General features: G+C 32.0%; 3 protein-coding genes across 3 annotated transcripts; all 3 read right to left on the minus strand.

Moving 5' to 3' along the window:
• Nucleotides 1–1,862: 1,862 nt before the first annotated feature.
• LOC141651612 (protein FAR1-RELATED SEQUENCE 5-like) lies at nucleotides 1,863–5,732 on the minus strand. Its single transcript, XM_074459316.1, has 5 exons — nucleotides 5,699–5,732; nucleotides 4,342–4,820; nucleotides 3,425–3,790; nucleotides 2,641–3,175; nucleotides 1,863–2,383 (listed from the first exon to the last, which is right to left on the minus strand). Exons 1-5 carry the CDS (start codon nucleotides 5,730–5,732, stop codon nucleotides 1,863–1,865), a joined length of 1,935 nt encoding a protein of 644 aa, XP_074315417.1.
• A 3,635-nt stretch (nucleotides 5,733–9,367) lies between these two features.
• On the minus strand, nucleotides 9,368–11,172 carry LOC141653557 (LIM domain-containing protein WLIM2b-like). Its single transcript, XM_074461359.1, has 5 exons — nucleotides 10,912–11,172; nucleotides 10,578–10,680; nucleotides 10,360–10,376; nucleotides 10,176–10,265; nucleotides 9,368–9,966 (listed from the first exon to the last, which is right to left on the minus strand). Exons 1-5 carry the CDS (start codon nucleotides 11,044–11,046, stop codon nucleotides 9,676–9,678), a joined length of 636 nt encoding a protein of 211 aa, XP_074317460.1. The 5' UTR covers nucleotides 11,047–11,172; the 3' UTR covers nucleotides 9,368–9,675.
• A 7,577-nt stretch (nucleotides 11,173–18,749) lies between these two features.
• LOC141653558 (remorin-like) lies at nucleotides 18,750–21,629 on the minus strand. The gene is made up of 5 exons (XM_074461360.1): nucleotides 21,258–21,629; nucleotides 20,832–20,906; nucleotides 20,628–20,715; nucleotides 19,770–19,851; nucleotides 18,750–19,247 (listed from the first exon to the last, which is right to left on the minus strand). The coding sequence occupies exons 1-5, from the start codon at nucleotides 21,403–21,405 to the stop codon at nucleotides 19,053–19,055; spliced, it is 588 nt and encodes a 195-aa protein (XP_074317461.1). The 5' UTR covers nucleotides 21,406–21,629; the 3' UTR covers nucleotides 18,750–19,052.
• Between the last annotated feature and the right edge of the window lie 632 nt (nucleotides 21,630–22,261).

Below are 22,261 nucleotides of genomic sequence, written 5' to 3' on the forward strand. Positions count from 1 at the left end.
ACAAATTAAAAATAACATGTATTCGTCTCTACTGATATGTAACTAGTACTGAATGATAATTCCTGTCTTTTGAATATTCCGGATGATAAGGCTATTTAAGTTTCGTAACTTTAACCATGTTTTATGAAACTCCAATTCAGTGCCCGTGTAACTTTATTACTCATCTCGTTTTTTATCCAACAGAATTTGTATTGGTCATTTCTATTGGTAATTTTAACCTTGATTTAGGAAACTTTATTATATAGATAGTGTAACTTTAATAATTAACATATTTTCCACTAAATTTTTGAATTAGGTAACTAATTTGATCACATCAAATTTTCACTTGTTAACTTTAACACCAAATCACAAAACTTTAATTCACTGATTATGAAACTTTAGTTCTCGTAAACTTTAACAAAAAATTACGAGACTTTAATTCACTGACTACAAAACATTACTGATCAAACATTTTTTGACATAAATTGAAACTTTAATACCGTTTTCTGAAACTTCAATTCACAAATACTGAAACTTTAATACTTACTTTTTTTTTACTACAATTTTAAATTTTCGTAAACTTTAACAAGAAATTACGCAACTTTAATTCACTGACTACAAATCTTTAATGATCAAACTGTTTTTGACATAAACTGAAACTTTAATACCATTTTCTGAAACTTCAATTCACAAATACTGAAACTTTAATATTTTCCTTTTTTTATACCCCAGTTTTAAATTTCCGAACACTTTAACAACAAATTACGCAACTTTAATTCACTGACTACAAAACTTTAACGATCAAACTTTTTTCGACATAAATTGAAACTTTAAAACCATTTTCGAAAACTTCAATTCACAAATACTGAAACTTTAATACTTACTTTTTTTGTACTACAATTTTTAATTTTCGTGAACTTTGACAACAAATTACGCAACTTTAATTCACTGACTACAAAACTTTAATGATCAAACTTTTTTCGACAGAAATATAAAACTTTAATACCATTTTATGAAACTTCAATTCACTAATTGTGAAACTTTAATATTTTTTCTTTTTTTATACTCCAGTATTAAATTTTCGAACACTTTAACAACAAATTACGCAACTTTAATTCACTGACTACAAAACTTTAATGATCAAACTTTTTTCGACAGAAATTGAAACTTTAATACCTTTTCCTGAAACTTCAATTCACTAATTGTGAAACTTTAATATTTTTTCTTTTTTTATACTCCAGTATTAAATTTTCGAACACTTTAACAACAAATTACGCAACTTTAATTCACTGACTACAAAACTTTAATGATCAAACTTTTTTCGACAGAAATTGAAACTTTAATACCTTTTCCTGAAACTTCAATTCACTAATTGTGAAACTTTAATACTTACTTCATTTGTACTCCAATTTCTTAATTTCCTACACTTTAACAACATATTACGCAACTTTAATACACTAACTATAAAACTTTAAAGATCAAACTGTTTAGTCACTTTAAATCAATCTACCCGTAATACTGGCTTCTGAAATTTCAATTAACAAATTTAGTCACTTTAAATCAAAGTATTTCTTAAACTCCCACAAAATATAATTAAACATTCAACTGCCTGTTCAACCTTTGTTTCACCAGTTGAAAACGTTAAATGCAAAAGATACATTGTTCAAAGTTCAAATGCAAAATAATTAAACAGTACTGAAATGTTTTCCAACTCCTAAGCCATAAAAAATCTATTCTTCTGATGCATCCTCTTCTTCCACCTCCTCTTTCTCCTCTTCGTCCTCTTCCTCCTCCTCCTCTTCTTCTTCTTCACTTGATTCTTGCAATTGTGGTGGACGCTCTGCAAACGGGTTAGGGCAGTTCCTCCTGTCGTGGTGCCCCATTTACTTGCAATTATTGCACATCCGTTTCGGCTTACTTGCAATTGCAATCGCCTTCGACTTCTTAGACAATAACCTTTTCCCACTACCCTTATTTTTCGAATACTTAGGTGGTAGTATAGTGATCTCCTTACTTGCTTTACAGCCAAGTAATTTTTCCATTTCTTCTTTTTTACTCAGTTCATTAACTGACGGTAATAGCTTTTCCCGAAAGTCTCTAATTAGTTTGGAAAGGCTCTCAACATCTTCCTTACCTCTGCCACCAAGTAATCCAACTGTCTCATAAACTTCTGACCACAGTTTCGTCATCTCAAGCTGTTTTGCGTCGATGATATCCAAGTCCACAATTTCCTCCCCGTCATAAATGCACTCAGTTCCCCTCAAAGCATCTTTCTTCCATCTCCTGGCAATTGCATATTCCGGAATTTTTTTCACACTATTGCCCGAATAAATCCAAATTATATGTCTACATAGCAGTCCCCTACGCTCAAACAGTCTACACGTACATCTCGCCTCGAGTGTACCTGTGTTATCATAAACGAAAAAAAAAACTAACTTTAAGTTCACGGTTTATAACTTTATAACATAGTTTCTAACAAACAAACAAAAATTTAACTTTAAGTGCACTGTTTACAACTTTATAATTTCAAAAATTGTATCAGTAGGTGAATAATGAACATTAACATGGTTTGTAACTTTTTTACACTTTTAGCAAACTTTATAATTTACAGAGTTAAACTTTATTACTTGTTGATAAAATAAACTCCAAACACAAACATACCTGGGTTAAACTGAACTTCAAAATTACGGCTTCTCTCTGCATCCATCACGGTACTCACCTCTAAGTTACCTAGTACCACAAAACCCTTGCAACTACATGTATCAGTTGAGTACTTCACCTCCTCTTGAAACTCCTCAAACACGTCATGTGTGTAAACCCTTGCCTCGTCACTCTCTATTGCCAACTTAGTAGACAGTTTAGGGTTTGATTGTCGGTTTTCGTTGTCAAGTCTCTTTGTATTGTGTCTTTGTTGTTCCATAGCACTTTCAAAGCGCATCCAAAACTCTACCAAAGTACCAGATTTGTGCTCAAACCGCTTAAAAAAACTGTTCTCACTCTCTGACCTCTGCGTCGTCCTCATTATAGCACCCATATTCAAGTCTTTACAATGGGCCATCACCCACTGCTTCCTTATAGAGTAGCAGTCAGCAAACCACTCAACATCACCAACTATATGTTGATCCATTATTTCTAACCACTTACCATCAAACTCCTCCGCTTCAAGATCCTCGTCCCATATGATAGCATTTAATTTCTTCAAGAAATCCTCGGTAATCACTCATGAGCTACCATACTTAGTAGGCACCTTATTCATAATATGCCACATACAAAACCTATGTCTTGCTGTCTTGAAAACAAGGGGAAAAGCTTTCATAATCCCCGGATCCTGATCGGTTATTAAATACTCTGGTTCCTTACCCCCCATTGCAATGAGAAACCTATCAAATACCCACTTAAACGATTCATGATTTTCTTATGCAATAATTGCGCAACAAAAGGTTACGGATCGTTTATGGTTGTCAACACCAGTGAATGGGGTGAAAACCATTGAGTACTTGTTTGTCGAGTAGGTAGGGTCATAAGAAACAGCATCACCAAAGGCAACATAGTTCCTCCTAGCAATACCATCAGCCCAAATTGCCCTACGCAGGCTACCATCTGAGTCCACATCATAGTCGAAGTAGAAACATGGCTGAGTTTCTGCCATGCTCTTGAAACGATCAATAAAAAGCTGTCCATCCCTCTCGTGAACGAAACACTTAATGTCTCTTTGGAAATTCTTGAAGTCATTCAAACTAGCTCCAATATTCTCAAAACCCTTAACAAGCTCCTTACACATTCTGTAAGTCTTTGTTGCTCCAATATTTAGCTACAAAGACAACCAAAAAACGATATTTTATAAATTGTTAGTTTAACAGTTTACTAGAAGAGTTCATTATAACAACAACAAACAAAGAAGCTTTATCTCAGTCTATTCATCACTTTAACAAAGAAGCGGAAAGATAAAAACTATTTTTAATTCATCACTTTAACAAAGAAACCATGTCCTAGCTGAAACTTTACCAATAAATTACGGAACTTTAATTCACTGCCTACAAAACTTTAATGATCAAACTTTTTTCGACAGAAATTGTAACTTTAATACCATTTTCTGAAACATCAATTCACAAATTCTGAAACTTTAATAATTTTCTATTTTTGTACTCCACTTTGGAAATTTTCTTACACTTTAACAACAAATTACGAAACTATAATCCACTGATTACAAAACTTTAATGATCAAACCTTTTCCAAAGAAAGTGTAACTTTAATACTGTTTTCTGAAACTACAATTTACTAATTGTGAAAATGAGTAACATCACTATAAAACTCTACAAGACTGCATAAGAAAATATGTATAAATAATTTCAGTTTACTCACCCTTGAATTTGCGACAATCAAACCCATGTGAAACTTCGAAATGTTTTTCGATAGCTTCTGAAACTCTCTATCTTTGACAGATACAAGCTCATGATTATGCCCCTCGTGAAATTGGTCTACTAATAAGACACCTTTCTTAAAAAATAACCTAATTCTAGCCTTGCACCCCATTCTCTTTAACTTAGTTCTCCTTTCCTGCTTCACCTCATTCCCCTCATTACTTATGTTCTCCTTAATTATTGGAGTGAAACCTTCCCTGTTACACACCAGAAGCTTCGATTTTATAGTGCCATCACGCCACTTCTTTGTTGTGTACTTACGCACATCAAATCCAATAGCAAGTGCGTACACATTATAAAAAGTAATAGCTTCCTCAATGTCCCCAAACTGCATTCCGACGTACGGTGTAAAAGCATCTTCCACCTGCCTACAGAATTCCTCCTCCGTAACAGGTGCTTTTGGTGTACCATCATCTGTCACTGAACAATATCAAACAACAAACTACCTTAAATAGGATTAAATTTTTTTCATTTAACTTCTCGTACTAACAGTCCAACAGTTTAATTGGTAACTTTAACTGGGATTTATGGAACTTTGATTTCGTACTTTCATACTTATACAATCAGTTTGTAATTTATAACTTTAATAATGTTGTACAAAACTTCAACTCTCTAATTCTGAAACTTTAATACTACTCATTTTTCCAGTTCAGACTAAAATTCAGTTAACATGAATTAGTAACTTTAACTAAAATTACTAAAACTTTAATTCAATTTTGTTGAAACTTTAATAACTAAGCTTAATCACACTTTAATAATCAAACTTGAAATTTTCTCAAACGCCCAAAATATGTAACTCTGACGGAAATTTTTAAAACCTTAAATTACAAAAACTGAAACTTTGTTATTTAGTTACTTCAACTGTTATTTGTGAAACTGTAATACCAAAAAAATGAAACTTTATTACAATCTAAAACTACACTTTAATAAAAAAACAAAAAACACAAAAATCAACGACTAACTCAATCTTTCCATCTGTAATTCCTAAGACCAAAAACTTTAACATCATCACAAATATAGAATGACAGTTTCGCCTTTAACAGATCAAGTTGTTACAGACAACAACCCTGCAACCTTTACATTCAAGTTCCTTCAATGGTCATTAACGAAATCCTATATTACATTACAATAAGAATCTTCAACAAAGAAGCAGAAAAATAAAAACTAATTTAATAAAAAAAATACAGAGAATAAAAAACACATGCAAATTTAGATCAACAGCTTCAACTATATCTTCAAAAAACAAAGTAAAGAAGAAAAAATTAAACAAAAACACGGAAAGATAAAGACTAACTTACCATTATCCACTGCTACAATATCCATACAAGACATGTTGATGAAGAAAATAAAGGATATGATTATGTTTCTGATAAGTTGTTGTTCAACGAAGCCGATACAGGGTTAGGACCAAACAGTGTGCTTGAGAAAACCAAGGTGAAAACTAAAGGAATAAGATTGAACTGTTTGGACGAATGGATATGAAAAAAAAAGGAAGAAGAAAGGGTTTGCACGAATGAAGATGAAAACAAAAGGAAGAAGAAAGGGTTTAAGTTGTTATGCGTGAGAACATAAAATAAAGTGTTGGCAGTTGTAGTTATGATTGCAACGTAATCAGTCTTGGTAGAATAAAAAGTGTGCTCTCCCTAATTAATTTTTCTTTTTAATATTTTTTTGTACTAAAGAGCCTCTTAATCTCATCCATTGATTTTTCTTAATCCAATGGCTAACAAAAGGACTTAGGGACTTATATTTGGGGGTGGACTCATTAGAACTCCCCTATATATATATATATATATATATATATATATATATATATATATATATATATATATATATATATATATATATATATATATATATATATATATATATATATGCCAACATTCCTATTCATGTTAATAAATAGCCAAAATACTAAGCAATAACATCCAAGCATGCCTCATGCCATCTATAACACATTAATACATCTATTACTCTATATCCATCCAATTCACATAAACACTCGTTCCATCCAACACTCTTATGAGAAACATACACACATGCAACGACTCCCTTGACACACACCGTAGTGACCGGGTCAAAGTTGTAAGGGCCAAATTGCGGCCTTAGGACGTCTCCCAAGCCTTTGCGGTAGCTCCAAACAACTCCTACCCGGGTTCATTTTAGTTAGACGCCATATGTTCATTTTGTTCGTTGGTTTTAAGATCCAAAATCGTCGCCGAGTGCACCCAAAGCAGTAGCCTGTTTAAAAGCACTCGACAACTTACTCGACCGAGTATGGCCTACTCGACCGAGTAATCTAGGACCACAAAACCGTAGTATTACAAGTTTACAACGATAAACATTCGTGCCGGGTCATATTGGTTAATATCAATTCGAGTCACGGGTTATTCTTGGCTCCTCAATTCATATGCCGTGTCAACTCGGGTCTTGTCTTTCGAGTCGGGCCAATTATTTTGAGATTAACCAAAGACTATAAAAATAGTATAAAAAATCATTAGTTATTTTCTCTACCCAAAATTTATATTAACCAGAGACTATAATAAAAAAAACTGAGCCGACTAACTTGACCGAAGGATTTAATCAAACAGACGCGACACCTGAACTGAGGATCCCATCATGACCCGTTATCCGAATTGATGCAAACCAATATGACCCGACACAAATGTTTATTATTGTAAACTAACCATTGCCCTAATAAACTTGATAATAATAGACCGAAAAATGACCCAAATTCGAAATGGTTCGACCCGACCCGACTCGATATATATTATTTACCATTAAAACATTAAGAAAGATATTTAATATAATATTTTGGCCTAAATATCACTTAATCAACTTTTTTTACCAATTTGTCCAATATACTATTTTTTTTTTACCAATTTGTCCAATATGTTATTTTCTTTTTACCAATTTGTCTAACATGCTAGTTTTTTTACCAATTTGTCCAAGACTCTCTACTTTATTTACCAATTTGGGAGTTTGGCCTGCCTGGATACTTAGTTTGTTGTTGGGATTGGACTCGGGCTGCTAACGAGTGAGATTTGAAATTAACTGTTCAAAAAATTACAAAGTCGTCATAATTATTTACTTATATGGTTCATAACTTTTATTTTGGCAATATATATAGTCAATCTTGTAAAGAAAATGGTTAGTTATTAGTTATTTTAACAAATAATTTGAAACAAATAACTCTTTTTGCAAAACTCTCATATTTGTATCTGTTATATTAACTAAGTTTCCTAATATATCCTACCAATAATGTTCTTTAAAATTGCAAACTTGTTACACATGCTTGCTAAAAATAAGGTTCTTCTAAGTTCTAACTGGTAAAAACTTATACTACTGACATACTCCCTCTATTCAACTCCACAAGACCATTATCTCTTTTGCACACTATTCACAAGCGGACATTCAACTTCAATTTTCTCTCGATACATAAGTGAAAATATATTCATGTGAGATCTTATTTTATTCGCCTTTAAGAGTACATTAAAAATATCTAACTTTTATAATTTTTGCAAATACGTAACTAAAGATATTTGCCGAGTAAAAGCCGCGTTGGCAAACGTGATAAAACATAATGGCCTTGTGGAGTTGAATGGAGGGAGTAATATTTTAAATATTATATTATATTATTATTTGATGTTGTGTTGGGCTGAAATTTTCAACTACATATAAGTCAAAGTATAATATTTTGTTAGGCTACAATGTACTTGCCGTATATTCTTTAAACTATAATGCTCTGTACTAGTATTATCAATTCTATATATTTTTATATTTTTCCGACTACTTTCTCATATATAATCTATCTTAAATATATTGTTACCTTCTCATATTTCGTATCTAATTTAATTGTATTTTAAATTTATTAACTATTATAAGTTTTCTGCCTTTAGTAAAGGTAAAGATATAATATTATTTTCTATAAACGAGTTTACAAAAATACTTTCATTCAATCATATTTGAATAATTTATCTTTTTTAACCTCTTAAAGCTACACGTTAGGAATATCTATGATGAACAAAGTATAGACAAACATACTTTCATTTAAATTGTCAACCTTATTCAGATTAAATTATTTCAATTTTCTCTTTTCTACATCTTATCTCCTATTAACTAAGAGAATAAAGTCATGCTCAATTTTTCCCGCTCAAATAAAACTTTCCATAAATTAGACCCGACATTTATGATTCCTTAAAATTGCAAACCTCTTATACATGCTTGCTGAAAATAAGTTTCTTCTAACTGGTAGAAACTTATATTACCAACATAATATCTTAAATATTATATTATATTATTATTTGATCGATGTTGTGAGGCTAAAAGCTTCAGCCACATATAAGTCAAATATAATATTTTGTTAGGCTACAATGTACTTGCCGCATATTCTTTAAAATATAATACTCCGTATTAATATTATCAATTCTATTATTTTTATATTTTTCCGACTACTTTCTCATATATAATCTATCTTAAATATATTGTTATCTTCTCATATTTCGTATCTAATTTAATTGTATTTTAAATTTATCAACTATTATAAGTTTTCTGCCTTTAGTAAAGGTAAGGTATAATATTATTTTCTATAAACAAGTTTGCAAAAATACTTTCATTCAATCATATTTGAATAATTTCTCTTTTTTATCCTCTTAAAGCCACACGTTAGTAATATCTATGATGAACAAAGTATAGGCAAAAATACTTCATTTAAATTGTCAAACTTATTCGGATTAAAGTATTTCAATTTTCTCTTTTGTACATCTTAATATTGTACATTAACAATGTTGGTTTTAATTTTTAACGTTAAATTTGAAGTGCAATGAAGTACGATGGATAAGTGCAGTGAGATACATATTATTTAAATATTTGCTTTTATATAAAACATAATTTAAAAAACCGTGCAAAAAAGAATCTACACTAGCTACATAATTAATTAAAATTAAAAGAACTTTTCAGATTACACATTTGGCAAGTATATACGGTGTAAATCATTTCGGTCTCATCCTTACAACTTACAAGTCCCTATATATAAATGTGAGAGTCTTTACCAATGTCAAGCATACATATTATCATACTATGTATTCGAAAAATCTTTCTTAAAAATTGATGTTTGCAAGTAAATAAGACTATAAGATAAAGCAATTCCATTAAATAATAATCATGCTTAAATTAATCAAGCATCTACTCGTATGAGACGTCTAGCATTAGATATTGTATGTTAAGCAAAATTGTTGGTGTACATAACACAATAATAATTGTATTTGACACAAATTTAATTGCCTATTGCTTTTGGTGTCATATCTTTGTCTTCTTCTACTTCTACTTCACCATTTGGAGTTGATTCAAGTATCTCTTCATCGGAAGTGCTAATAACTTCATTTTTCTGGACCGAGATCGACTCGGCTAGGTGATTATATGATCCTTTTTCCTTGAATAATTGGGCAAAATGAGGTTTGCAATACAAATATCCATCTAATGCGGCATAGTTGGATGCATTAAGGAAGCACCCTCCTTTTGCACACCTAAAGCATGCTTTGTGATAATTTTCTCCTTGTACAACAATCTGAGTTTCAAAGTTGTCATTAGTAATAAGTATGATGGGTGTTAATTAACCTTGAAATTAAAATAAGCACAAATTTTGATATGAGATGATCTTGTATTAATATGGTGTCATTCACACAAGACTTCTTTTATTTCGATAATATTAGTATAAAATTGTCTCATATAAGAATTTATTCTAAACGCAAGTTATGGATTATTGAGCGCGAATACCTTCTCTAGGGGATAAGCTGTTTTTTTACAAGTTGCACATTTGTCTTGTGTCCCGGAAAACAAAGATGAAAGCTTGTTTGATGCCTTGCCCTAAAAAGACCCATATACACAATAGTTAATATAATTAATAATTAATAATGAGAATTAAAAACAAATAAAAAAAAATCATGAAAAAGAAGATTACCAGCTCAACTTTTGTTGCTGTTTAAAAGAGAAAATGTGAATATATGTTAGTAAGGCTTGATATATTTATAATCTAAATATTACTCCCTCTGTCCCAATCAATTGTTTTTTTTTATTACAATACTCCTTATAAAGAATAAAAAAGACAAACAAATAATTTGGACGAAGAAAGTACGTACTAAAACTCTATTAAACATTTAAGGAAACTTAAAGATTTACCTGACTGCGACTTGTTGAGTGAATAAGAACCTGTTTTCTTGAAATTTTGTTCAAAATGTGGCATGCAATACAATGATCCATCCATTGAGGAGAATCTGCCCATCTAAAATGCCAATATATATGCAATGTATTTTGTAAATATACGTTTAAATCATCAAATATTAAACTTTTGATTCAGGTGTTAAATGAGCCGTAAAAATTAATTTAAGTACGTGTTGTGTTAGGTAAACATGTTTGGATACGAGTTTTTTCTAAGGGTTCAAATGTACTATTTAGGGACTTTACATTATTGTACTAAATATAATTATAAAAAAAATTATGCTTCACCACCTACCATAAGCTTGCCATTACAATGAGTACATTTGAAACAAGTCTTGTGATAAGGAACACCATCGGCCGATACCATGTCAACCACATATACGGCCTTGTCGCATGCCTTGCATTTGTCTAGGGTTCCCGTAAACACCATTATTATAAATTTATTCTTCCTCTTCCTCCCCAATACCTTGTTAAATAATCAATGCGGAGGAAAGTGGAAGATAATTTTTTTATTTTTTATTTGATGGTAACTCCTAATTCTTGAATATCTTGATTCAAAATTATTGTAGTATATATATAGGTAAATATATATGAAAAAATCAGCATTGCTAAGAGCACAATGAGAGGCTGGGAAGTTGCAAATTATTGGATGGATATCACCCCCTTTACTATAAAATTTGAGGAGATTATTTAGAAAGTATTGTGTGTGTTCTTTGTTTTAAATGTAAGGACTTTAAATTTGTTGATTATAATAACTTGACCTAGTCTCAAGGGTTTGTAAATTAATGAACACCAACAATTATTTTAAGATGATATTTTCCTGGAGAAAAAAAAAAGTCAGGATGACATTTTAATGCTCCTAAATTTAAAAATTACCTATACTACATAGTATTAGTAAGAACTAAGATCACCTAAGAACTCTAAACATCCTCTATCTACTAAAAAAAATAGGTAATCTCACAAATTTTTTCTCCAAAAATTATCTTCTTAAATAAGAAAGTTAATTACAATTAATCGCATTTACTAAATAAAGAAACTAATAAATATATTTTATTTCATTAACTTATTGTATTCTCATTAAAATTAATCTTTTCATCAAATTATATTATTTTCACTAAAGTCTACTATAATTTCTTAATTAAAATATAAATAAAATTTATATATACCTAGAAATTGCTAAATATTTTATTGATGTTATTATTTGAAAATGACTTAACCCATACTGCGTATAAAACAAAACTGTAAATCTCTATTATTACTTTCGTGACAAAAAAAAAAGAAACTGAGAGAGAATTTAAATCTTGAAATTTTTAGCTTTGTGATATAAAAAATATTTTGTTTAAAATACATTTCCGCACATTACTCAATCCTCTTAATTAATTGTCAGTTTTCATTTTTTTTTTTTCTCAAAGCAAAATATGAGATATTGAGTTTAGTACCACCCTCACTCACATAAGTAGAGCTGTTCAAATGCGGTTTTGGGCCAGACATGGGTCATGCTATAAGGAGAAGATATGCCCTTTAACGTTATAGCGGGCGGGCCGGGCTAGAATTGCGGGCCGCTTATCGTTGCCCTTACCCGCCCTATTGCTATAAATTGGGCAGCCCGCGGATTAGCGGGCTCTTACCTATAAAATAATTTTTAAAACTTGAAATCAAAAAAAGGAAAAAATAAACCTAACACAATACTGAAATTAGTGGAATATACGAATATCTAGTTGCTAAATATAGGTATAAAATTAGTTGCTCACATGATATTAAAATGAAGGGATAAAAATGTATAATTGGAGAGGAAGACCGGAAAATTGGATACTTGAAGTACTTTGTAGTAGAGTAAGAGACATTTGGAATGTTAGATTTTTCATAATTAATTAAATAAATATAATCAAATAATATTATTTAGTTTATAAAAATTCCTAAAGTTATGGCCCATTATCTGGCAGTCAAACCATGGACTCAAATGCCTCTTATTTCTCTCCCCATTAACAGTAACCACTCCCTACATCATCTTACGTTCAACTGCTTTTTTATGGCAAGAGCAGTATTTAAGAAAACCAACTTCATTTGATAAAGGTCACCAAATCTACTCTCCCTTAACCCAGTAAGGATTCTCTGTCCCACTTTTGTATCCCATTGTGTGTGTCATTTCACTCACCTTTTGACACATCACTTGTTGCAAAATAAAATATTGCAATAATTATATTAATTTGTTGATGTGTTAGAAGTTGATTGGAGTGGCACATACATTGGGACACCAAATGGGACAGAGGATCCCACTCCCCTTAACCATCTATACACCATCTAAATTAGTGAGTGTGAGAGTTTGGAACCGAAATCAGAAAAAAACATACGGGCATATGGGTTTACGGAAACGGGTTTAACAATCAGATTATTGGGTAAAGTTGTTCAGGAATTCCGATAAGCAATGGCTGGAGGTTTAATTCTTGATCTTAATTTTATCGCTTTCGCTATTTATTTATTCATTGCATGTTTTACGAGTTAATGTAAAAAGAATACGAGCTTAAACGGATTACGAGCTTTAAAATACGAGCACATAAGAATACGAGCTATTAAGATAAGAATACAAGCTAATGTAAAAAGAATACGAGCTAATGTAAAAATAATACAAGCTTCAACTTTTTCATGCATTAGAAATTTTGGATAAAAAAATTTCTTAAAGATGATGCTCACGAGTCACGTTATATGATTTGTTTTGCACAGTCAATTAATTATAATAATTTAACGGAGAAAATGATTTATTAACTGGGTGATGAAGGAAGGTGGAGAGGAGTTAGAAAAATATGGAAGCAGTTAGAGAGAAGGGGGATTGGATTGAAAATTGGATTATGTTACTCTTTTTTTTTTTTTGCAAAAGTAAATGAAAAAAGACTAAAATAACTTTGGATGTACAATAGCATTGTACATCGAGTTGTATAGTCCAGAAACTGGAATCTGTATCACACAGATTATATTCTAAATAGAAGATACTGCATGACAATTGAGAAAAAAAAACTATATTAAACTTTAGCGGGCCGGACGGGCCAACTCGATTAAAAAACCACTTGTCCATGCCCGGCCCATTTATTAACATGGACCAATGGCGGAGCCAAGATTTGAAGTTAGCGGAGGCGAAAGGGGAAATTTATAAGGGGACCTCGGAAAAATTCGAAAATTTTACTAAAGTTTTTGAATTTTTCAAACGGCAGCAGGGGCGACCGCCCCTGTTAGTCCCCCCTCGCTCCACCACTGACATGGACCGTGCCTGTTCGGCCTATAACCCATCTTTTAAAAAAGTTGTTGTCCAAGCCCAGTAAAAATTAGGGTCAGACGGGCCGGGTCTATTGGGCGGTACGACCCACGAACAGCTTTACACATACTTAGGGCTCTTAAATGGTGCGGGCTAGCTCGACCCAACCTTCATTCGTGGGCCGCTATTTCCAGCCCATCCAGTCCATGGGTCAGCCCAGCTCAACCAGCCTCTCTACCGGGGTCGGGCCAGTGCCAGAAATTTTCGGCCCAGCCCGGTAAAATATTGAAAAATACAAAAAAAAAAAACACTATATGGGCCGGGATTTTGGGCTAGGCAATATGAAACCCATCACGGCCCGGCCCGGCCCACCACACATCCCTACATATACGGTATACCTGCTAGATCCTACATAATTCTCTCTTCATTATGTAATTATGTAATACTACAACCCTACGTTATGTCGATATGTATGTGAAAGAATAATACTGAAATTTAACAAAACTAGTATTGGTGCCTGGCTTTGCCCGGGCTACCTCTACTTACCATTAAATTTTTTTTCATTAAATAAAATTACTTAAAGTTGCAACCCATAAATTTATCAATAATATTTTTTTTAATGACATACCCTAAAATTACGATAAAATAAATTTTGAGACAAATTCACTACCCCACTGTTAATATTTTACTCTTATTAATGAAACAATAGTAATAACATTTTGCTCAGTATGGAAATCCTCTCCAGGAAACTTAGGACCATGTGCAATCTTCCTGGGGTATCTTATCACCCAAAATGTTCTAGATTGAAGTTGACTCATCTAGTCTTTGCTGATGACCTAATGATTTTTACTCGAGGGGATTTACCTTCTGTCCAACAGGCAGTTAACATCTTAGACCTCTTCTCCACCTGTTCATGCCTCAAAGCTAATATGGACAAGACTGAGGCTTATTTTGGAGGTGTGACTAGTTCTGTCAAGCAGCTTATTTGTTCCACTGTTGGCCTCACTGAGGGGAGCTTCCCTTTCCGTTATTTAGGGATCCCAATTCACTCATCTAGGCTTACACAGGATATGTATGATGGATTAATTCTGAAAGTTCAATGCATTGCTACAAAATTCTCCACTAAGCATCTCTCTTATGCTGGAAGACTCCAAGTGCTGAACTCTGTTGTTTTTGGATTAACTAATTTCTGGTGTACCAGTCTGCTGATGCCCAGGTATATCTGTAAAAAAATTAATAGCATCAGTAAAAGTATTTTCTGGGGCCAGGCTTTCACTGATAGGAAACCTGTCTTCAAGAGCTGGGCAAGTATCTTCACCCCTTGGGAGGAGGGTGGGTTTAACATCAAGAGTTTCCAAGATTGGAATGTTGCTGCTCTCCTCCAATGGTTATGGAAAATTGATCAGAATAAAGGAGCCATCTGGAAAAAATGGATTGAACAATATGTCACTAACTCTACCTCCATTTGGGAAGTTGCTATCCATGAGAAACATTCAGAGAGCATAAGAGGTGTCCTTCAGATTCGAGACAGATGCATTCAGACTATGGGAGGGCTTCAATCCTTTCAACTTTTGATCCGCAGCTTCACTAATAAAGACAAATTTTCCATCAGGAAAGCTTATGACTGCATCAGGAATTGTGGTTCTCCTCAACCAGTCTATAAAGCTATTCGTCATGGAACCATGGTTTCCAGACACAGGGTCCTCCTTATGTTAGCTGTGCAGGACAGATTAGCTACTGTGGCTAAACTTATGACCAGAGGATTCTCTATGGCAAATAGATGCAGCTTGTGCAAGCAGGATACTGAAACTGCTGCACATCTCTTTTTTAGTTGCAGCTATACTGGTGAACTGCTAAATTGTGTAAAACAGTGGACTCATATTTCCTCCACTAGCACTGAACTCTCCACCTTGCTTCTTTGGTATGCTCATAGCTTCAAAAAAAACTGATTGGAGAGGCAGATGGGTCAGCTGCAGTCTTGGTTGTCTGGTTTATGTCATTTGGCAGGAAAGGAATCTCAGAATTTTTGAGGGAAAGGAGAGGACTGCACAGGATAATTTCAAGGACATACAATTCATAGTTAGTACATTGCTCCTTCATTCAGTCACAGATCGTGTATATTTGGATGTGATTGAGGCTCTTCATACATAGGCATTCTTTTGTATAGCTACTTTAGAGGATTTTTTTGACTTACATTATATAGTGGATATTCTTTGTAAGAAACTCATGTAATCCTTTTTGTTTGGAATATATGAGCAATACCTTTCTTGCAAAAAATAGTAATAACATTTCATTACTTTCCCGTAATCATTGTTACTTTCACTACTCCCGCCGTAATTATTGTTACTGTCACTACTGCCGCATTAATATTGATAATTTCAATACTCCCGCCGTAATTATTGTTATTTTCATTATTGTCGTATTAATATTGATTATTTCACTACTCCCGTTGTTGTTTCTACCACTTTCACTAATCTCGCTAATAATATTGTTACTTTTACTATTCAAATGAGTGATTACTATAATATAACTATATCCAATGTTACTACAATTCTTTTCTTTACTGACGAAATTACTTTTACTACTTAGGTATGCAATTTTAAGAGGATTATATATTTATATAAATATATTACATATATGCGTTAAATCAAATCGAAAGAATTATGCAATATTATATATTATGGAATTTAACTTGAATTATTTATAACCTACTTATACATCTAATAAACTATAAAGTTTAATAAAATTGCATAGATTTTAAATTTAATATATAATTTTATGATGATAATAAATAATACCATAAATGTGCATGTTTATACTAATTAATTATTTTATTTTAAGGAAATTGACCATCTTCTAGTCTTCTATAAATATTTAGGAAAATTATCAAGCATCTTCTTTCTTTTAGTCTCCTTGAAATTGACCATCTTAATTAATTATTTTATTTTAAGGAAATTGACCCTCTTAATTAATTATTTTATTTTAAGGAAATTGACCATGTTTTATTCTCTTACAAATGTTTAGGAAAATTACCAAGCTTTTATCTAATTTAATTTTAACCCAAATTATATAATATTTGCATTGAGATCCCTTAATCGGGTCCATCACACGGTGCTACTGATTTAAAACTATATAGTATAATTAATTTGTATAACTTTCTTTAATTACATTGAAGTCTCTTGGTTTCTTGATTTAATATATAGTATTGATATGGGGACTTTCTACTTACTTACTCCTGGTCTCCGACCATTATCGACTAACAAAAATCACCCATTCTTTGAGGCTTCTCTACTTACACGTGTTTGCATAAAATCGATCTAAAAATAAATAATAGTCTTAGGCCCTGTTCTTTTGGACTTAATTTCAGTTCTAATAAGTTCAGTTCAGTTCAGTTCAGCTCTATTAAGTTCAGTTCAGTTCAGTTAAGCTCCATTCAGTTCAGTTCAGTTCAGTTCAGTTCATATCAGTTCAGCTCAGTTCAGATCAGTTTATTTCAACATTAATATTATTATTCTTATTTTATACTCTTATTGTTATCATTATTATTATATTAATTTATTTAATATTGTTATTATTATATTAAAATTTATTTTTAATATTTGTTATATTACAATTATATTTATTATTATTATTATTATTATTATTATTTTATTTATATTTATTGTATTTATTTATTATTATATTATTATGATTAATGGCAATATGATTAGTATTAATATTTATTATTATTGTTATTATTATTATTATTATTATTATTAATTATTATTATTATTATTATTTAAGATATTTATATTATACTTATCATACTTGTTTTTTAGTTATTATTATTAATATGTTATATTATTTAATATATTATAATATTAGCATTTATATACTAATATATTATTATTATTATTACTACTATATTAATTATTATATTACTATTTTATTTTTTATATAACTTATTAGATTATTATTAGATTATATTAATATATTATTATTAATAATAAAGAATAATATTATTATAATATTTATTATTATTATTATTATTTTTATTTCAGTTCAATTCAGTTCAGTTCAGCTCTATTAAGTTCAGTTCAGTTCAGTTCAGCTCCATTAAGTTCAGTTCAATTCAGTTCAGACAATTTCAGTACGAAAGAACATGACCTTAATTCTCAAAGATTTGTAGTCTTATGTTTAATAGGGAGTACTAGCAACGATAATTGATTTCTCCCGAATTTTGACGTTTGATAAAGATGGCGGCAGACGCAACTTATTAGGTAACTAAATGGCCAAAATGGGCACATCACACATGGGAAGATGAATGGAGTTAACACATTTGAGCAATCTTTTTCTAAGGGGACACCTAACCTCGGCTCTTATACTCATTTGCGCTGTCCAATCCAATACAATCATGAAGTGAAAATGAGAGAACGTTATCAATTTCGATCGTCTCAATTTCCATTTCTTATCAGCGATTTAGATTCTATCCTAAAACGATCTAATGGTTATTAGAGGAAATGGACAAAGAAATAGAGTGATCAATAATTTTGTATGAATGACTTCTGCGTGTCAGAAAGTGTTCGATAGTATTTGAGCATGTACATCATTTCCTAGGTCGAGAACTTGAGTGATCAATAATTTTGGTAACATGGTATTTCTATGTTTGTTGGAAGGCTGGCCCTCTCGCCAGACTTTTGTTACTTATGATTGCAAGACCGGCATAAATCTTATGTTGTGTTAATCACCAAACTAAGACATCTTTTGTACCACAATATAAACCGACTCTTATCAGATGTGCATAAAAGTGGGTAGTCAGTCTTTCTAGCAAAGTTGACGATTCCGATCACCTGTCCAGCTACATGTTTATTTTGTATACAATTAACTGAAACAAAAGAGAGGAAAAATCATCAAACATTAATCTGAAATATCACTTAAAAATTGTTTACAGCATTCAAAACAGTACAAATCAGGTCCTTAATTTAAACCCAACAGAAAAAATAAAAGTCGAAAATGATGGTAATAATGACTAATTTATCCACTGTGGAGAAGCCTTAAACAGCAGAGACTACACAAAACCACAACTATACACATACATACATTCACAGCAGAAGCAAATCAGAACACAAATAAGTTCAAATATCTTAAAAAACCACAATTTTACAAGCGATGTATGCATTCTTCTTTGTTCACTAGCAGTCGAGTCGCAGCTAAAAGCAGCCGAGAAACTTCTTTGGGGTATGCCCTGTGGCGCGATATTTAGCAGCGCATTCTTCGGCTTTGAGAAGTTGTTCCCCTTTCTGAGCTTCAACCATTGCCCTCTTTTCTTCTGCTAATTTGTGAACTTCTGCCACCTTGTTTTTCATCTTTTCAGCATACTCGGCCTTCTTTTTCTCCAATTGTTCCTGTTGAATTAGTAACTCGAGAGTCAAGCAACGGTTTTTCTATTGGAATCACATTAGATAAATGGACTGCAAATGAAACAACAATGCATAGCCCCACCAACATTAGCTAAACTAGTCGGTAAAGTCACTAAAAGTTGGTATTCATGATCTAGGTTCAAACCCGTCAGTAAACACAATATTGTTACGGCCCTTTTGGCTCCATTCACACCAAAAAGAAAAAGTATAGTCCCAAACTGATTCGAGGTCAGCTAAATCCTACTGTGACCCTCATATGCAAGTTTCACTCTAATCGACTAAATCAAACCCCACATGAAACCATCACACTCACACAGGTAATGGGAGAACCCACTGTAAAAGTTAGCTCAAAAGGGGTGGAAGAGTTCCTTTCTACCTAAACTCGACATCAATCCCTCGTTACGACCGATGTGGGACTCAAGTCCTTTACCTTGCAACGAATCGTAACACACTGCAAAGCGATAAAGCTAAGAAATAAAACTAGACAGTGATGCAAGAAAATCCCACCTCAATCTTTCTGAGTTCAGCTTCTATTGAAGCTTTCTTGCTGTTTTCCCAAGTCAGTATACCTGACAGCTTCTTAGCAGCCCTGTTGTTAACATCCAAGTAAAGCAAAATAAAGGTGTCAACTTTCACATAATGGATATCCATTTCGATAAGCCAAGACTATAACAACATACGGAGTACAAAATGTGATTTCCACCCTACTCTAGAGGAGTCGGGATCCTCTCTATTTCTCTCTCCATCACCTAATCAGTAAAACCGGGATTTATCTTAGGCAAATTCACTTCTTCGCCATTTAAGTCTACATTGTCTAATTTATTCTGAATTGGTCGATTCGGTAACGGACCCTCCATTTCTTCAAAAGAAATGAAAAGGATCCTAGATGATTAAAGAGGCAACTATTCCAATCAACAAGGACAACTACACAAAGTTGTCAATTTAAACCCAACTTGCAAAAAAAGGTGTCAATTGTTCATTAAGTAACCCTTTAACCTAACTTCTAGCAATCAATCAACAAGGAAAAGCAAGACAACCCAAATACATAGAGACAGAATAATGTCAAAACTTTAGTGAAAAACTAGCAAAAACTAACCAATCAAACTGACTGATATAAATTATACTTAAATCTAGAAAAGTCCAAAATTAATTATTTGGTTAGTTGAGAAATACAAAATCTCACTCGAGACTACTCTAAGCTCAAGACGATATCTTTTCATGTTACGTGATTCATTTTATACTAGCTGTAATGACTATCAAGCTTAAGACGGTCATAAGAAAGACTAACTCCTCAGAAACACGGTATTCATACTCCTATAATGATTATTAAACTTTCTAATTACATGAAAAATGGGGAATTCATACTTGTTTTCAGCCTTGGATTTTTCATTTTCTTCCCATGCTTTGACAAGTGCCAATTTCTTCTCTTGTTCTAGCCTTGCTAACTCAACATCTACAGTCCACAAAAATTAAACATGTCACATAATTGAACTTAAATAATTTTGCTAATAAAAATTTTCAATTACAAAATACTACATATTTATTAAAAATATTGCTCATAATATATACCTCTGTCTTGTGAACCCCCAGAAATTTTTTTCTTCTCAGGTTCTGGTGCTGGTGCTGCTACTGGTACAATAGCCTCTGCACCATGTACAAAATTAGTTAATATAGTACTCCAATTTTTGGTGAAAACCCGCCTTACACAAAACTAAAACCCGGTTATTTATCATTCAAACTATATTAATTTCATGGTATTCTAACAATAAAAGATAAAACAAGTCAAATAGATGATATGACAAATACCAGAATGACAAACTCTTATCCCATCCAATAGTATTTGACCCGTTTTATACTTAAACACGTATATGACTGTCGGTAATTCAATGATAATTAAGTTTTAACCCTTTGGATTAATTAAAGGTGAAATTTCCAGGGCTCCTTCAAAAAACTGGGAACAAGGAAACATTAACATAAGAAAAAACAAAAACATACTTTCATCAGCAGGAGAAGGTTTGGAGTCAGAATCTTTGAGATCAGAAGCAGGAATGACAGTCTTTTCTTCAGAAACATCCTTAGAAGTTGTCTCTTCTTTTTCAACTACTGTCTCTTCTTCTACTTTCTTTGCCACTTCTTCACTCATTTTATTAAGAGATAATTAAGGATTAATTAAGGAAGATGGTGTAGTTAGCATATACAAGAGGAGAAGGAAAGAGAGATTATTGATTGATTGAATATGGTGATGATGATGATTGTTGAGTGGCAGATGAAGGTTGCTGGTGTTGGTTGAAATAGGAGTTATAGACAGGTGTGACAGAAGAGCATATCAACATACACAGCTGAATTTCTTTATATTATAATAATAACGTCAGGCATAGGAGAGACCGTCTCTTATAAAGTTATTGTGATAATCCAATTTTTCATGTTCTTTCACGTGTTTTTCATTTTATTCTAATTATATGCGTGAGATATCAGTTTATAGTTATAGAGAGACCAAATATCCACCTACTTAACACAAGCAACAAGTTGCATGGTGGGGCCCAAAAATATCAACACTTTAAGCATATTTGACTCATCTTTCACTATAGACTGATATTCCGTCTATAATGAGACTAATTGTTATTATTAATCATGGCTCAAAAGTGACCATTTTTATTAGTAACATTTATTATTATTATTATTATTATTTGTACTCGTCTTTTTTACTTTACCGTGTTCTTGTATATGTTTTTTGTTTTATTATTAGTAATAGAGCGGCTTTCAGAAGACCTACGAAATAATTACATTTATTTATTTATTGATTTTTGTATTGTGGTGGGTCAGTATGTTGCAGGACCTAGACAACACTAAAGCATGAGAAAATGGCTGTAAATGCAATTATAGTTACAAAAATGGTTATGGTATGTTCATTACTTTCATAGTAATTTTGGATTTTGAATCATGATATTATTCCTTAATTGGGGAATTTCATAAGGTTACTCCCCCAAATGAATGTGCCT

This window comes from Silene latifolia, chromosome 4 (genome assembly GCF_048544455.1).
Source record: "Silene latifolia isolate original U9 population chromosome 4, ASM4854445v1, whole genome shotgun sequence".
In the NCBI taxonomy this organism is placed as follows: Eukaryota; Viridiplantae; Streptophyta; class Magnoliopsida; order Caryophyllales; family Caryophyllaceae; genus Silene; species Silene latifolia.

Coding starts and splice junctions, on each gene's coding strand:
- LOC141653558 (XM_074461360.1), bottom strand. CDS start 21,405: ATGAGTGAAGAAGTGGCAAAGAAAGTAGAAGAAGAGACAGTAGTTGAA. Junction 20,716..20,831: donor TGGGGGTTCACAAGACAGAG/GTATATATTATG, acceptor TGTGGACTGTAG/ATGTTGAGTTAGCAAGGCTA. Junction 19,852..20,627: donor AAATCCAAGGCTGAAAACAA/GTATGAATTCCC, acceptor TGTTAACAACAG/GGCTGCTAAGAAGCTGTCAG.
- LOC141651612 (XM_074459316.1), bottom strand. CDS start 5,732: ATGTCTTGTATGGATATTGTAGCAGTGGATAATG. Junction 3,791..4,341: donor TGATTGTCGCAAATTCAAGG/GTGAGTAAACTG, acceptor TTGTCTTTGTAG/CTAAATATTGGAGCAACAAA. Junction 3,176..3,424: donor TTGACAACCATAAACGATCC/GTAACCTTTTGT, acceptor GATTTCTTGAAG/AAATTAAATGCTATCATATG.
- LOC141653557 (XM_074461359.1), bottom strand. CDS start 11,046: ATGGTGTTTACGGGAACCCTAGACAAATGCAAGGCATGCGACAAGGCC. Junction 10,681..10,911: donor ATTGTAATGGCAAGCTTATG/GTAGGTGGTGAA, acceptor TTGGCATTTTAG/ATGGGCAGATTCTCCTCAAT. Junction 9,967..10,175: donor CAGCTTATCCCCTAGAGAAG/GTATTCGCGCTC, acceptor TTTGAAACTCAG/ATTGTTGTACAAGGAGAAAA.